This window comes from Akebia trifoliata, chromosome 16 (genome assembly GCF_017979445.1).
Source record: "Akebia trifoliata isolate Shusen 1 chromosome 16, ASM1797944v1, whole genome shotgun sequence".
Lineage (NCBI taxonomy): Eukaryota > Viridiplantae > Streptophyta > Magnoliopsida > Ranunculales > Lardizabalaceae > Akebia > Akebia trifoliata.
This window is the reverse complement of record NC_141390.1, coordinates 26853371-26869577: the sequence shown is the minus strand read 5'-3', so window position 1 is coordinate 26869577 and position 16207 is coordinate 26853371. Positions and strand designations below refer to the sequence as shown.

The following is a 16207-nucleotide window of genomic DNA, read 5'->3' as shown; positions in this document are numbered from 1 at the left end:
TAAATTTCTTTATTTTTATCCAATGATTTTTAGGTACCCACCATAGTATTCAAGTTCGGATTTCGCAATTTTTTGAAGGGCTGGGTTAGTTTGGTTAATATAAATCTACTAATTCCAATTTTTTTTTTGGGGATTATACAAATGATATTTTTGGATTTCTTCGGAAAAACCCATCATCTTCAACTTCCCTTAAAAAAAAAAAAACCCTATCTTGTCCTTGAGATTTGAAGGTCGAAGAACATAAAATGTAGAGATTGCACTTTTACCCTAGAGATTGGAGATAATGGGTTTTTAGGGAAAAATAATATTCTTTCTAAAGAAATAAAAACGTATATATAAAAAAAATCTTTAATAAAATTTTGAAAGAAGAAGAAGAAGAATGAAAACAGGATGGTACCCCAAATTAATTATCAATTTATTTCATATTTGGTGGGTTTTTTTTTTTTTTTTTTTTAATTTAGAAAAAATCGAAGACTTCTATGCCAGTCCAAGTTCTCGTAAAGATTAGAGATGTCCCAAGATTTTCAAACTGATGACATACCCCTTGATCATGATCTCCATTGAGAGATAAGAATATGAAAATGCTTTCATCTTAGACATCTGGCCAAAAACACATTGTCTTCATTTATAAATAAAAAATAAAAAATAAAACCCATTGTCTTCTTGTTTTAGGGTAACTTTTTTATCCTCTTCAACAGCTTCCCAACACCCTTAGTTTTTTTCCCCCTTAAAATAAGTAGCTTCTTCAACCTCCCAAAAGTCCTATTTTGCTCTTGAGGTCCGAAGGAGAGAGAATCTTAATTTTTAGTACAAGGGTAAAGTTTTTATCATAGAGATTTAACATGATCTCGAGAAAATAAATCTATGATTTTGTGCACATTTCTCCAAATTCTAAAGGTACCTCACATTAAAAAAAAGAGTCGTGATGGTGTAACACTGAAATGTACATCGTAAGAGACATTTTTGATGTGGATGTCTGTAAGAACCATAGATTCTTTTCATTGAAATGCGAGTGAGATCTCGATGAAAGCATCTATGCATTTGACAAACATCCACGTCAGAAATATCCCTCATGATGTACATTTTAATGTTACTTCAACATTATCAAAAAAAAAAAAAGAGTCCTGATGATATGACTCTCACATGGCATACTCAAAATACTCTCTTGGCGTGGCATGTGTTAGAATCATAGATTTTATGCCTTGGGATACACATCTGCATAAAGTTTATGAGGATATGCAGATGTGTATCGCAAGGCTTAAAATCTTTGATTCTAGCACATACCACATCAGAAAAGTATTTTGAGTATGCCACATGGGGGAGTCAGAAAATCATTACTTAAAAAAAGAAATAAAATCACCTCAAAGTTGCATTACAGTATGTCAACAAATTCTGATGCACGCAAGATTTGAATTGAAGAGAATTATCATAACCCCTACTTATCATCTTTACGTCTAGAAAATTGAGGATGCCTTGAGATCCACAAAGCACAAATCTCAAAGACCATCCAAGTGTTTGGACCAAGAGAGAGTGGAAATGATAAACCAAGCTTAGAAGAACTCACATAGGATTCCAAGGCTCAATGGAACAACATAAATTGGTAACACATGACAATGCTCTAAATTTTGATGGGGCCATGCCCTACACGCGTGAGCCCATTTGATATGGTCGCGTGGTTGCGACCACTAGTACGAAAGGCTTGCCACGTTAACGCACCCATGTTTTCTAGGAAAAGAATCAATCCCGTACACAATATATAGTGACAAATTTACCCCTCCAAATATGATCCATCTAAAGTTAATTTCCCCGGTATTTGCCATAAATAAAAGGGTGAAACAGCCCCTTTATGTCTTCTTATCCTTTCTTCTTGGCGTTGGGTTTTGGGTTTTGTGTATTGGGATTGGAATAAAAAAAGTTGAAAGGAGAAAAAGGAGAGACCTATCAAAATTCCTTTGGTGGGGTTTAAGCTCGGGCACTTTCACTGTACACTATAACGATTAAAAAAAAAAGAAAAAGAGAAGGATTAAAGTAGATAAAAATCCAAATAAAAATAAGTTAAAAAAAAAAAAAAAACCTATTGGGATTGACTGAATGAATCTTGTTCTTTCGAACAATTTTTTTTTTAGAGATATGCTTCTTTTATTGAAAGTATGTTCCAATCCACTATCAACGCGCCAGTTTGCTAAGTTGGTTAAAGTTCTTGGATCTTTTCCTTTGCTCAATCCTTACTTCTTGATCTACCTCTTCAGTGGTGATGTTTGAATTCCTGATAGCATGCAATTGTGTTTACGAAGGCACTTTGACTATCAAGTTAATTGCAAATTTGACAATGTTTCCTCTTGAAATGGTAAATATTGCGTACAACTACCTTAAATGATTACCTATTTATCAGTCACAAAATTGATGACTCGTGTTGGTATGGAAGCTTCCCTTTCGTGATGTTTATGGAATGGTAGGTTGTGTGCATCTTCCATTGGTTTGTAACACTTTTATGTAGATTTATATCAAATCAACCTACAAAATGTCAAGTTACATAAGCCCAACATTTATAAGGATTTCTGATTTTTGAGAAACACATCTACCCACTTCGCATTTGGGATTTTGTGTCTCTCATCCATTCACAGGGATGTATACCATCGTTTGATTTGCGTATGTCTACTTGAACAAATGGATCCGTCAACCATTTTCTCAGATCTTATGTGATTTTTTCATGTTCCTACAAAGTCTATGAGTGTTGATACCATGACTTGGGTTCAAAATCCTCCTTCAGCTATTAATTACTCATTAGAAAACTAGTTGTTTGCTTATAAAAGCAAATTATTCAAATTCACTCTCACCACATCAATCCAAGTTTATTTTTATTAATCTTTTGAATCCTTCAATTGCCACGTTGATTCTAACTAGGTTAATAAATGAACTTCATTGCATGTAATCAAATAAAATCAATCGACTTCCTCTTGGTTTGCAACATATTGGGACTATCCTCGCGTTTTCACAAACGCATTTATTTCTCTTTCTTATCTTAATATTTTCACTTATCAATCCCACCATCAATCATTGGCTTTGTTTGTATATGAGTAACATCGATTTTTGTCAAGGGCGGACCCAGAGAATTTCACTTTCAGGGGCCGAACTAAAAGTATGAAGATGAAAGTGGAAAATTATAAATAAAAATAAGTCTGCTTTGCTGTCTTGTTATATATTCTTAGTGTAAAATAAGTATGGTTAAATTATTTATAAATCAAAAGTGTTTACAACCCATTAAGTGCCTTACAAAAATATATCTATCAAAAGAAACCCTAAGTAAAAATAATTCTTGTTTTCACCCTATAATTAAATAAAGATCGAAGAGAGTTCTAGTAGGCCCCATCACATGAAAGCGACATCATCACTTTTATAGGACCTATTTAGAGAAAAAAAAACTTACATTGGGTAGAAATATTTATCATTCATATCTATTTCAGATGAATCTGCCTCAATCTCTAAGCTTTTGATGAAGAAAATTGATTATATATATAAAAGAGGATTTAAAGAAAAATCTTTATTAAAAAGGGAAAAGATGATTTCTTGCAACTCAAACTCTAGCGAAAAAGTGGAGAAGAGGAACTAAGTACAAATCCTAACAATTACAGTCTCATATCATTTTTGACAAAATAACCTTTCTTTTGAAAAAGCCACCAAAGTTGCTGTGGGGGAAAATTCTTGAGCACGGACACGAGGCTCGATCAGGGACCAAGATTAATGATTTGAGGTCGTGGCTCGGTTTATTCACCCCGACGAATGCATGTATTCGAAGCTCGGAACTGTGCCATCAACTCGTAGGTCGGTATGACAGATCTGACAGATGTGCCAGCGATAGACAGCCAGTCCTAACAACCCACGTCGTGTCAGGCCAACTCTGACTTTCTCAGAAGTGATAGGGCAGTTGCAACAACTCTTGCAACTGACATGTCAGGGAGTAAGCTAACTGCCCTAGGTCACCTCAAAGGGTGGCACAGAAAACGATCAAGATGAACGTCTATATAAGGAAGAACACTATGAGTAAAAGAGGTTCGAATTCTTCTTCTCTAAAAAGATTACACTGATTAATTTGGCTAACTTGATCGTCGGAGTGGGCTGATTTGCAGGTCCCCCGAGCTTAAAGAGAAGGAAAGTGTAGAGCCATTTCGTGCATCTACAATTTGGCGCCGTCCGTGGGAAACTTACAAGGAGAAAAACGACCAATATGGGAAGAGCTAGAGGCGAAAATCGTGGAGAGTCATCAAATCTACCACCAGCAGACTCGCCCCCAAATGCGCCGGATCCAATGCTAGCAATGTACAACTTACTCACAGAGATGAGAGAGGAAATGCGCAGGGGGTTGGAGAAACAAAATGATGAGATAGTGAAAATAAGAAAGGAAAACGAAGAGCTCAGGCAAATGTTAGGCGAGCGTGCGGAGACCGAGGAAGGCCCAGGGGCAGAGCAGAGTAGCGACCATCCTGTTCGAGCGGCAAGAACGGAGGTAGATTGGACTGAAGATTCAGCAGCAGTAAAAACGCAGCAGGGAAGCTCCGAAGTTAAAGAAACCATGACGAGGAAGGAAGTGGAGGAGATGCTCAAAAGGAGGGATGAGGAATTCGCGCGAGGAAAGGATCCCGCGCAAAAGGTACGGAACGCAATTCGGGAACTCAAAGGGACACCATTCTCGCAGGCGATAATGAAGTCAGAACCACCCAGGTCGTTCCACATGCCAAAGTTTGAAACTTATGACGGGACGCGAGATCCCATGGACCATATACTGCACTACAGAAGTCAAATGGTGCTGTACCAAAATGATGATCCGTTGCTCTGCAAGCTGTTTCCGTCAACCTTGAGGCTCGGGGCCATGATGTGGTTCCAGGCCTTACCAGCTGGGTCCATTACGAACTTTTCCGAGCTGGAAGAAACGTTCGTTGGGCAGTTCGTGCACCTGCGAAGGAAGAAGGTCGGAGTTAACACTCTATTTAACCTTCGACAGGAGCCCGGGGAGAGTATTAGGTCGTTCGTAACCCGTTTTCGAACGAGAGCCCTGGACGTAGAGGGCATGGACGAGGCCACAGCATGCGCGGCGTGCATCGCTGCGGTGATCCCGGGAACACGGTTGCATGAGTCCTTGATCAAGTCTGATCCTACTCGTCTAGAAGATTTGTATGCGAAGGTGGAAAAGTACATCCTGGTGGAAGAATCTGTGAAGGGCAGAAGAAGAAGCACCCAGACAGTGGCTAACAGCGAAGGAGGAGTAGACGCTTCAAAGGTACCGACCCACCCCGGAGTGGAAGGAAGTAAGAAAAGGCGGAGAGATTCGAACGAGCGGTCGTGGTGGAAAAGAGGCCGGGTGTATACCCCGCTTAACGAAAAACTATCCGTAATACTGAGGCACATAAGGAGGGAGCCCGATTTCGTTCAGCCGCCACGGGGGTATAAGGGAAAACCCGGAAAACCATTCTGCGAGTATCATGAGGCTGAAGATCACCCTACTGAGGACTGCTACAGGCTGTGCCATATCATCCAGGATATGATCGAAGCAGGGAAGCTCAAAGGTTATGTTTTCGCGGGAGGAAGGAGAAGTGGGGAGACTACCGAGAGAGCTGAGCGAAAGCCCGAGCAAAGAAGGCCAGCTAAAGGAGGGCGTCGAGAGACGGAGGAGCGCAGGATAGTTCATACCATCACAGGAGTATTAGGGGCCGAAGTGCCGTCTAGGCGGGAGATTCGAGAGAAGGTAAAAAAGATCCGACATATGGTCGGGGTTAACAGTGTGGCGTCAGGAGTACGGGTAGTCGGAACAACAAACCACAGAGCAGATCCCCGGGCAATCGTATTCACAGAGAGTGACCTAAGGGGGACGGCAGGGCCCCATCAGGACGCATTAGTAATCGCGCTCCCAGTGGGAAACATCGAGCTCCGAAGAATACTTGTGGATTCGGGGAGCGCGGTGGACATTCTCTTCCTAAGCGCAGCTAAGAGAATGGGGGTTTCAGGTAGTTTGGAGCCAACGCCGACCCTCGTCTATGGGTTCAACGGTGCCGCTAGCAATTCGATGCAGACTCGGCTTATAACGCGATCTTGGGCCGGAGATGGATACACGAGATGAAAGCAGTCCCGTCAACCTACCATCAAGTTATTCGTTTCCCGGGTAAGGAAGGAATAATGGAAATCAGGGGAGATCAGGAGATGGCGCAGAGGTGTTTTCACCTGGCTTTGAAGCAAGACCGAGGCCCCGAGGCTGTCCCACCAAAGAAGAGAAAGGTAACTCCAACTGTTAATGAACATTTGTAGCAATTACAGAAGCAGCCGCTGCGCGAGCAGCGAGTAGCAGTTGAGGAAGTCGAAGCCGTGGATCTCGGGGGCGATGGAGGACAGATAGTTAGTGTCGGTACCACGATGTTGCAGGAGGAGAGGGCAGCACTACTCCAACTTTTGAGGGCAAACAAGGATGTATTCCCATGGTCATTGGAGGACATGCCTGGGATAGACCCATCGGTGGCGTGTCATAGATTAAATGTTGATGAAAGCTTCCGACCTATTAGGCAGAAGCCACGGAGGCTGTCGCCGCGCCTCAGGCAGGGGAGTTGGTCTGAGGAAAAGCCTCGGCCCCTCCACAGGAGCCGAGCCCAACTGAGGAGTTGGTTTGAAGGAAAAGCCTTGGTCCCACCACGGGGACCAAGCCCAACTGAGGAGTTGGTTTGAAGGAAAAGCCTTGGTCCCACCACGGGGACCAAGCCCAACTGGGGAGTTGGTCTGAGGAAAAGCCTCGGCCCCTCCACAGGAGCCGAGCCCAACTGAGGAGCTAGTTTGAAGGAAAAGCCTTGGTCCCACCACGGGGACCAAGCCCAACTGGGGAGTTGGTCTAAGGGAAAGCCTCGGCCCCTCCATAGGAGCCGAGCCCAACTGAGGAGTTGGTTTGGAGGAAAGCCTTGGTCCCACCACGGGGACCAAGCCCAACTGGGGAGTTGGTCTAAGGAAAAGCCTCGGCCCCTCCATAAGAGCCGAGCCCAACTGAGGAGTTAGTTTGGAGGAAAGCCTTGGTCCCACCACGGGGACCAAGCCCAACTGGGGAGTTGGTCTAAGGAAAAGCCTTGGCCCCTCCATAGGAGCCGAGCCCAACTGAGGAGTTGATTTGGAGGAAAGCCTTGGTCCCACCACGGGGACCAAGCCCAACTGGGGAGTTGGTCTAAGGAAAAGCCTCGGCCCTTCCATAGGAGCCGAGCCCAACTGAGGAGTTGGTTGGAGGAAAGCCTTGGTCCCACCACGGGGACCAAGCCCAACTGGGGAGTTGGTCTAAGGAAAAGCCTCGGCCCCTCCATAGGAGCCGAGCCCAACTGAGGAGTTGGTTTGGAGGAAAGCCTTGGTCCCACCACGGGGACCAAGCCCAACTGGGGAGTTGGTCTAAGGGAAAGCCTCGGCCCCTTCATAGGAGCCGAGCCCAACTGAGGAGTTGGTTTGGAGGAAAGCCTTGGTCCCACCACGGGGGCCAAGCCCAACTGAGGAGTTGGATTAAGGGAAAGCGTTGGTCCCACTACGGGGACCAAGCCCAACTGAAGAGTTGGATTAAGGGAAAGCCTTGGCCCCTACACGGGAGCCAAGATAAACTAAAAAAGTCTAGTGCGGTGTCGGAGCCCCGACTCTTTGCTAGCATCAAGTCCACTGAGAAATCTTATGGTCGAGACAAGATGTCGGTCTTGGACAAATGACGAACCCAAGGGCTTAAATATAGTAAGCCATTTCGTTTGTTTTTTTTAAGCAATATGCCTTAACCAAAAAAAGAAAACAACAGAAAAAAGAAAGCAAGGAAGCACAAGAGTCAACGAAAAATATACATTTATATATATGTCGGGATTACACACAAAGCTACAAAATGGTGCCAACAAAAAAAAAAAAAAGAGAGAACGAACGACAAGCTAAGTATCTACTTCGGGCGCGACTTCGGCTTCATCGGGGGCTTGACTCTCGGCAGGCGCAGTCGAGTGGTCGGGGACCACGGCGGCTACCACTTTTGGGATCACCTCCGGCTTCTTTGCTGCCGCCTCGGTTCTCCTCAGCTTGGCCTTCAATTTGTTGTAGGCCGCTTCCCAGGCCTCCTCCGAGGAGTCAAGCTGGGCCTGGAGAGAGTTGAGCTGGTCTTGAAGAGCTCTCTCTTGCTCCGCCTCTTTCGTTTTGACTAGTTCCTCAAGTGAGGAAATCTTCCCCTCTGCCAAAGCCAGGCGGTCCTTATTTTGCTCCAGCTCGGATAGTGCGCTATCCAAGCTTTGTTGGAGCTTCTGGGAGCTGGCCGCAGCCGTGTCCCTCTCAGCCTGGAGCTGAGCTATGCGGCCCTCCGCCGCCTTGAGGTCTTGCGCGGAGTTGTCGCTAGCCTCGACAAGTTTGGCCATGGCATGTTGGGCCTAGTAGGAAGAAAAGGAGAAGCGTTAGAGGTGTACGAACGCAGAAAAATAATATCGAGGTAAAGTAAGAGGCTTACCATAGCCAAAGCTCGGAACGCCTCGTTGCAGAATTTTGCTGAGTCACCAACAAAACTGCGGCGTACTTTTTCAACGTCCCGCTGAAGCGCGGACGCATCGAAAATAGCCCTAGCTACGGCCGGGTCGGATAAGGCCGAGTCCCTATCCGACAGCGGCCTCCCCCTGACTGATGGGCGTACCATCCAGGGGGTAGGAAGAGGCTGATTCTCCCTTCGGGCCGATCCAGCCGAGGACGTGTGCGATGGCTCGGCTGGATGGCCTGCTTCGTCGGCGGCGGGAGGCGGAGGTAGTTGCAGCACCGGCACTGGTGCTGGGGACCTAGAAGGATGAGGCCCCCTCCTCAGCCTCTTAAGAAGAGGTCGGTGATCTTCTTCTTCTTCTTCTTCGAAAGCAAAGCCACCCACCCTCGGTAGGTAGGGTGGGCGCGACTTCCGTAGCCTCGTCCTCGGAGTCGGATCCCAGGACTGGTGGAGGACGCTTGGACTGGAGAGCCATGGATGAAGGGCGAAGTGCTGATGGCAGAAGCTCGGTAACGTGACTGAAAAGGTCGGGGTTCGATAACAAGTGCGTTATCACCACCGATTCCTCAGAGAACTTGTCCTTGCTAGGACCTGCGGACATAGCGGAGAAAAGTTAGCCCCAGGAGCCTAGTAAATACAGACTATAAAAAAAAACTGGATAATAAGAACAGAGCGAGACTCACCATGAGGGTTGAAGGAATGGTGCGTCAAGGGAGGGAGCTCGTCCCCGGGAGCACTCTCCCACTGCCCGGACAGCTGAATAGGGAATAAGAACCATTCCTTATCCGAGTCGGGAAGCTCGATCAAGGACGGCTTCCCTCTCCTCTTGGAAAGATAGAAGAAACCCGGTCTACTCGGGCATTTTTTAAGGGCAAACTGAGCCCTAATGTCCGCTAGGCCGAGTTGCAGACCTTCTTCCAGCCTCTCATTCATTAGCTCGAAAGCTTGAATGAGACGGAAGAAGTTCCCACTCATTTGGCCGGGAGCCCTCCTGAAGAAGTTTAGGACCTCTCGAGTTAGCCTACTAAGGGGAACTCGAAGGCCAGCCTTCAGCTGCCCCCAGTATACCACCGAGGTACCTGGGGGGCATTCACGCTGAATAGAGGTCTCGTCCACATAGGACAGATGCACGCCACTAGGGACACCGAAAGTATCCTGGACGGTGCCCAGCGGAGGGCGAACGGGGGAATAGGTTTTCCCCTTGGCCATTTAGAAGAGAGAAGGTGAAAGGGAATGGACAGAGGAGAGAGGAGGGACCTTGACCGGATTACCTCTACGCTGCGTCTTTCTAAAAGAGAAGTTGGAAACTCCTGGTCTCTGAACAGCGGTCGGCAGGATGGCACGGCGACGGCGTAGCGGAGGCACGATCAGAAAACGCCCAAAAAGACTGAAGGGTGGCGAGAGAACGATTGGGCAGAGTAACGGCAAGGCAGATGAGGGTGGAAATGAAAATGGGAAATGAATGGGACATTTATAGGCCTGAGGAGCCTCGAGATGCGCGATCGAAATCAACGGCTGGGGCCTTTTAAGCCCATAATGATGAGGCATTAATTGCTGGACAACCCGATATGACCGTTCGAAATTCGCACAAGAATCGAGCCATTAACCGGACGCCACGTGTACTCTGTGCAATAATTGCGCCGTTTAAACCAACAGGCAGGACGCACACTACGATAACAGCCCGACCGACCGCCGCCCTCGAAAAATGAAAAGGTTAAGTAACGTTTCGCCATAAAGATATCATTAATCTTAACTGAGACCCAATAAGAGGCATCCACGTGTCAATTTTTGTTATTAATATTCCCGAGTACCCGATCATTCTGACCGAGCCCTCGGGAGGGGGTATTGTGGGGGAAAATTCTTGAGCACGGACACGAGGCTCGATCAGGGGCCAAGATTAATGATTTGAGGTCGTGGCTCGGTTTATTCATCCCGACGAATGCATGTATTCGAAGCTCGGAACTGTGCCATCAGCTCGTAGGTCGGTATGACAGATCTGACAGATGTGCCAGCGATAGACAGCCAGTCCTAACAACCCACGTCGTGTCAGGCCAACTCTGACTTTCTCAGAAGTGATAGGGCAGTTGCAACAACTCTTGCAACTGACATGTCAGGGAGTAAGCTAACTGCCCTAGGTCACCTCAAAGGGTGGCACAGAAAACGATCAAGATGAACGCCTATATAAGGAAGAACACTATGAGTAAAAGAGGTTCGAATTCTTCTTCTCTAAAAAGATTACACTGATTAATTTGGCTAACTTGATCGTCGGAGTGGGCTGATTTGCAGGTCCCCCGAGCTTAAAGAGAAGGAAAGTGTAGAGCCATTTCGTGCATTTACAGTTGCCAACTTAACTTCACTCGATTCGGTGAATTTTAAAGTGTTGATTTTTTGAAGCGTATAATAGGTTAGTGAAATGGTGATGTTTTTTATTTTTTTTAATATTATTTTTGAGAAACACTTTCCTTGCTAACTTATTAAGATTTCAAATCTTAGGGTCATAAAGCATTGACAATCCAACAACACAGCCTTTTACATTTCATGGAAAAACTCAAATCCAAATAATAATAAAAATGGGATTTTATCAAAGATTTTGAAAATGGACGGCTGCTAGTTAACTCTCATCGAACTGTCAATTTAAAATTAAAATTTGATAGTGAAAGATAATCTTTTTTAAGTTCATAGAATTTTGTCATCTACATCCATGTGGCATGGGATCATGTTTTTGGATGCCATAAGATGAGCTCAACGACCCTTAGTAAGATTTGAAATCTTACCAAGTTAGTGAGTCTACACTTACTCTCTTTTTTTACCAAGATTTTATGTATAAAAGAATTTTGTGGGGTCCACCACATATAGTTCAACACTTCAACCCTTGGTCGTAATCAGTAGGTTAAGTACATAAAAAATATTTTTTCGAAATTTTTGTGGGTGCCATGCCCCCCCCCCCCCTCTTGTCTTTATGTAGTTCCTCCCTTAATTTTCGTCGAGTGTATATCGTTCATATATCGATGAAAAGTATCTATCATCTTGTTCACACCACCATATCAACGCAGTGTTGAAATCTGTGTCGTGGGAAGTCAGTTTAGCATTTTTCTTGATATATTAAAATGGGTATTAATTATATGACACCCCACTCTGACATATGTTCCTTGACGAGGCATGAACTAGAACCATAAATCTTTTTCTTCGGGATACATAATTGCATTATATTATGGGGATGCACAATTATGTATCTCGAGGAAAAGATCTATGGTTCTAGCTCATGCCACGTCAAGAAGCGTATATAAGAAGGGGCGTCAAAAAATAAAGATTTTATTAAAATCTAATCATGATGATGAAACTAGTAAATACCCAAGAAAAAGAAAAAAAACTTGAATTTTGAATTAAACTGGATACACCACCAACAATTGAAGTGGTGGGGCTATTAAGTGCCAATTAACAAATATGGATAAAGAGCTCCTAATCAAATCAGGAATGAATCTTAGCTTATTGTGGGTTTTATAAAAGGCTTAGGAAAACATGAAAAAGTGGATTTGTAATTGAATAGGTTTTGGAGGAATAAGAGTGGTGAAAAGACTATTAAAATACCCAACTTAAGATTCAATCAATGAACCAATCATGCTTTTTTTTTTTTTTTTCGTTGTGGATCTTAAAAAGGCTGGGACTAGTGAGGACCTATCCTCTTGCCTTTACCACTCAAAAGCTTTTTAAGCTTCTCCTAAGCCTTCTTCTTATAAACAAGCACTCCTTTTAATATCATTCCATTCAAATCAAAGTCCTTTCTAGGGTTTGGGTGTTTTATAACAGGGCCACATATAAGACAAAAAGTGCCAACGTCATAAATACATAGAAAAATTTAAAAAAAAAAAATAAATCAATCAAGGAAAGAGGTGGGCTGAGATTCTCTCCTTGCTGGGTTCCTCACTTTTTCTAATTTTTCATGGTCTTTTTCTCATCAAGTGCTCCTTTTATTTTATTTTATTTATTTTAATCTAATTTGCCAACCCTTCTCCATAGTCTGCCACTGTAATCATCACTTTCTAAATAAAAATACCATTTCTCCACCACCCAATTACCTAAAATTCTCTCTCTCTCTCTCTCTCTCCTCTTTGCTTACATAATTGTGAATGAGAGGATAGAGATTTGGGGGAAGAAACCCATTATATTGTCAAATTCTTTTCCATGTTTGGGTGAATGGTGGGTTTCATAGATTTGCAAGAGAATATAGCTAGGTTTCCTGTTTGTGTCGCAAGGTTGCTCAAACAAGCAATCCTTGAGTAAGATAGTGACTATTAGAATCACCCATCATCATTTTTTCACGGGTTTTGCTTTTGCCAACCATCAAATGATGCCTTTCTGTGTCTAAATATATCATTGCCACCTTTGTATCTGTTGTGTTGTGTTTCATCCAAAGCTGAGAGTTCTAGTTCTATTATTTCTTCTTGTTTCATCATGTACTATATGAGGTAAAATGGGTTTTTGAAATAAGGGTGAAATAGTTGAAGAAATCACAAGAACAAACAGATCAAAAATTGGGTTTTTTCTTTAAAGTAGTCTTCACAGTGATGTTGCCTTCAACCATGTCTAATTCTACTTCTTTGTCTGAGGAAGCTAGTATCTCTTCTTGTACTAGAGTTCAGGACTTTAATAGCTTAAATCCCATTTTCTCACCCATCTCTCCTCAGCAACAACAGAAGATTAAAAAGAAGAGAAACCTCCCAGGAAACCCAGGTTTGTTTTTCAAATTTGATTTTATTAGATTATTTATTTGGATTTTTTTATCTCTCAAATTTTCTCTATTTTGATGATTTTAGACCCAGATGCTGAAGTGATTGCTTTATCTCCAAAGGCTTTATTGGCTACAAATAGATTTGTGTGTGAGATATGCAATAAAGGTTTTCAAAGGGATCAAAACCTACAACTTCACAGGAGAGGACATAACCTTCCATGGAAGCTAAGGCAGAGAACCACTACAGAGATTAGAAAGAGAGTCTATATCTGTCCTGAACCCTCATGTATTCACCATAACCCTTCAAGGGCTCTTGGTGATCTGACAGGAATTAAGAAACACTTTTGTAGAAAACATGGAGAGAAGAAATGGAAATGTGAGAAGTGTTCAAAGAGATATGCAGTTCAATCAGATTGGAAAGCTCATTCTAAAACTTGTGGAACAAGAGAGTATAGATGCGACTGTGGAACCCCTTTTTCAAGGTAATTTTATTTTATTTTCTTACTGTTTAGTTGATATCTTCTCTTGTTTTTATTAGGTTGTATGTCTCTGAGCTCTTCATCTCTTTGGACTATATAAGATGAGTCTGATATTGTGTATTGGTCTTTTGTTCAAAGTGGGAAGTCCAATGTCTTTTTTATCATCTTAGTTTGTTTTTTTCTTTCAGTGGGCTTTATGATTTTGAGGCTATTCTTACACAAGAGTGGTAAGGTTGCATGGAATATTTCTGAAACATGTTAAATGCATTGGCAGGTTTCATGAATAATTACAAATGTCTATTAGTGGTGATGGATTGGTTAGAGAAACTGAAGGAAAGAAAATTTCTCTGAAACCTGGAATGCATTAATGTAAGAAAGACAAAAGAAAAGAAACAGAAAACTATACAACTTGAACTTCATTATTTAGTCTTATTCTCTTATAACTTCTGATTCATGAGTTCTTAGGTTTTGGGATTGCTATAGGGATGAAAGAAACAAATTAAGAAGATATCTTACAGCCCTTTTGGTTGATATAATAAACCTTAAATTTCTGATTTAATTTTACTTACCCATTTTGATGAATGCTTGGTTTTCTTTTCTTTTTCTCTTTCTTGTTTGCCCTTTTGGGTACTTAGAAATTGAGTGTCTGCAGTCTAAAGAGAGTATGATGGATCTCTGCTTCTGTCTAAGAAAAAGTAGAGAGTTTAAACTTGGTGATAATTTCTCACAGTGCAGACTATGTTGTAGAACTCTCTGGTACTCTGAACTCTATCTAACAATGAAAACTAGTAGATCTACAGATAAGTCTGAGATGAAGAGTTATTTTCATTCCTTCATCATTACATGATTGTGTGGTTTCAATTTTATGATCCAAAATTTTCAAAGCTTTGAATCCATGGTTTCATAATTTTCTTCATGCTGCCTAACCTTACTCATTGGTCTTGCAGTCTCTCTCTCTCTCTCCCTCATGATCATTTTACTTTGACCCACAAAATTAGGCATTCTACTTTGTATATTCCAAGCTTTACGACTTCTCAATGCCTAGTTGCCTACCCATTTCTCATGCAGGAGTTCTAAGCCTCTCCTTTTGTTTCCTTTGTAGACTTTCATTGACTAATTGTATCTTCAAACCATCCAACTTTTCATGCATGTTTTTTCTCAGTTTTATTTGTCCTCTAAAGTTACAAATACAAACCTTAAGAGTTAAGACCCTCTAATTAATTTGCTGAGATCTATATTTCTTTGTCTCATTCTCTTCTTCAATTCTATTTACCTTAGTGAACCATTATTAACTTTTTGTCTTTGTCTCTTGAATTTATGCCAAATTTTCAGGAAAGATAGCTTCATCACTCACAGAGCCTTCTGTGATGCTTTAGCTGAAGAGAGTGCAAGACTCTCCACAAACCCATTTACAACACCAAACCCAATAAACCCACACCCTCTCTTCCCCTTCTCAACTCAACAACAACAATCATCCCCAATAAGGTCACCTCCCCATACCTCTCTCACTTCATGGAACCCACTTCAAAACCCTAATTCTATATCAAACCCAATTCAAATCAAACCTGAAACTCATCATCAAATCCCAAACATCTCTCCTTTCTTCCAAGAACCACCATCCTTTCTCCAACAACACCCCAATGTGAACTCCATTACCAACATGGCTCATATGTCAGCCACAGCACTCCTACAAAAAGCTGCCAATGTTGGTGCAACAGCCATTACTGGTACCACACAAGCTCAATCAGTGGGCCACATGGCATCTTCTTTGACTCGGTTAGAGATGGGAAGGGTTGGAACAGTGAGTCAAATGGGCACTGGAGTCTCACCAGTATATCTTGGATTCCATTCAGGAAATCAATCCACGTGGAAGAATAGTGACCATTTGACCCGAGACTTTCTGGGTCTTGCAGGAGAAGACTGTGGTAACGGTGGTGGCGGCGGTTGTGGTGAGACCGTTAACGTTAACGTTAGAGATCTGTTATCGTTCACGGGAGCCGTTGATTTTCAAAGATATGATCGTGACCACTCGATGATAAGACCCCCAGGGTTTGGTTTTGCTGACTCTGCTTCGGAAGCTTGGCGCGATAGTTGAAGTTCTAGCAAAAACGCGGTAAATGGAGATTATAGTACTATATAGCCCCTCTCTTTGTTAAGAATGACATTTGTGTCCCTATCATAATTTCTTCAACTTTCTCCTCTTTTGTAGTGTTTTTTTTTTTTTTTTTTTCAAAAAACAATTGCGGCAATGGCACCACAATTTTCCTTTTGTGAACTTTATTTTAAAAACCCATAACAAATTCCATCCTCTTTCTTAGCCATTGATTGGTTTCATAAGCATTTTATGAAGTTAAATGGTTTTTCTCCACAAAAGAACATGAAATCATATGAGATTTCATCGTCGGAATGATCTTTGTAGATACAAAAACTTGTTCTACCTCGTGATTTTTATTGATAAGAATTTTCACCTTCCTACGCTCTGAGGTGTGCCTGCAACAC

General features: G+C 42.6%; 2 protein-coding genes across 2 annotated transcripts; both read left to right on the top strand.

The window, feature by feature from the left end:
- Positions 1–4420: 4420 nt before the first annotated feature.
- LOC147383133 (uncharacterized) lies at positions 4421–6112 on the top strand. Its single transcript, XM_086427281.1, has one exon. It carries the CDS (start codon positions 4421–4423, stop codon positions 6110–6112), a length of 1692 nt encoding a protein of 563 aa, XP_086283407.1.
- Positions 6113–12422: 6310 nt separating this feature from the next.
- On the top strand, positions 12423–15936 carry LOC147383132 (protein indeterminate-domain 12-like). The gene is made up of 3 exons (XM_086429043.1): positions 12423–13231; positions 13315–13711; positions 15041–15936. Exons 1-3 carry the CDS (start codon positions 13066–13068, stop codon positions 15801–15803), a joined length of 1326 nt encoding a protein of 441 aa, XP_086285169.1. The 5' UTR covers positions 12423–13065; the 3' UTR covers positions 15804–15936.
- Positions 15937–16207: the final 271 nt, after the last annotated feature.

Coding starts and splice junctions, on each gene's coding strand:
- LOC147383133 (XM_086427281.1), top strand. CDS start 4,421: ATGTTAGGCGAGCGTGCGGAGACCGAGGAAGGCCCAGGGGCAGAGCAG.
- LOC147383132 (XM_086429043.1), top strand. CDS start 13,066: ATGTTGCCTTCAACCATGTCTAATTCTACTTCTTTGTCTGAGGAAGCT. Junction 13,232..13,314: donor AAACCTCCCAGGAAACCCAG/GTTTGTTTTTCA, acceptor TGATGATTTTAG/ACCCAGATGCTGAAGTGATT. Junction 13,712..15,040: donor TGTGGAACCCCTTTTTCAAG/GTAATTTTATTT, acceptor CCAAATTTTCAG/GAAAGATAGCTTCATCACTC.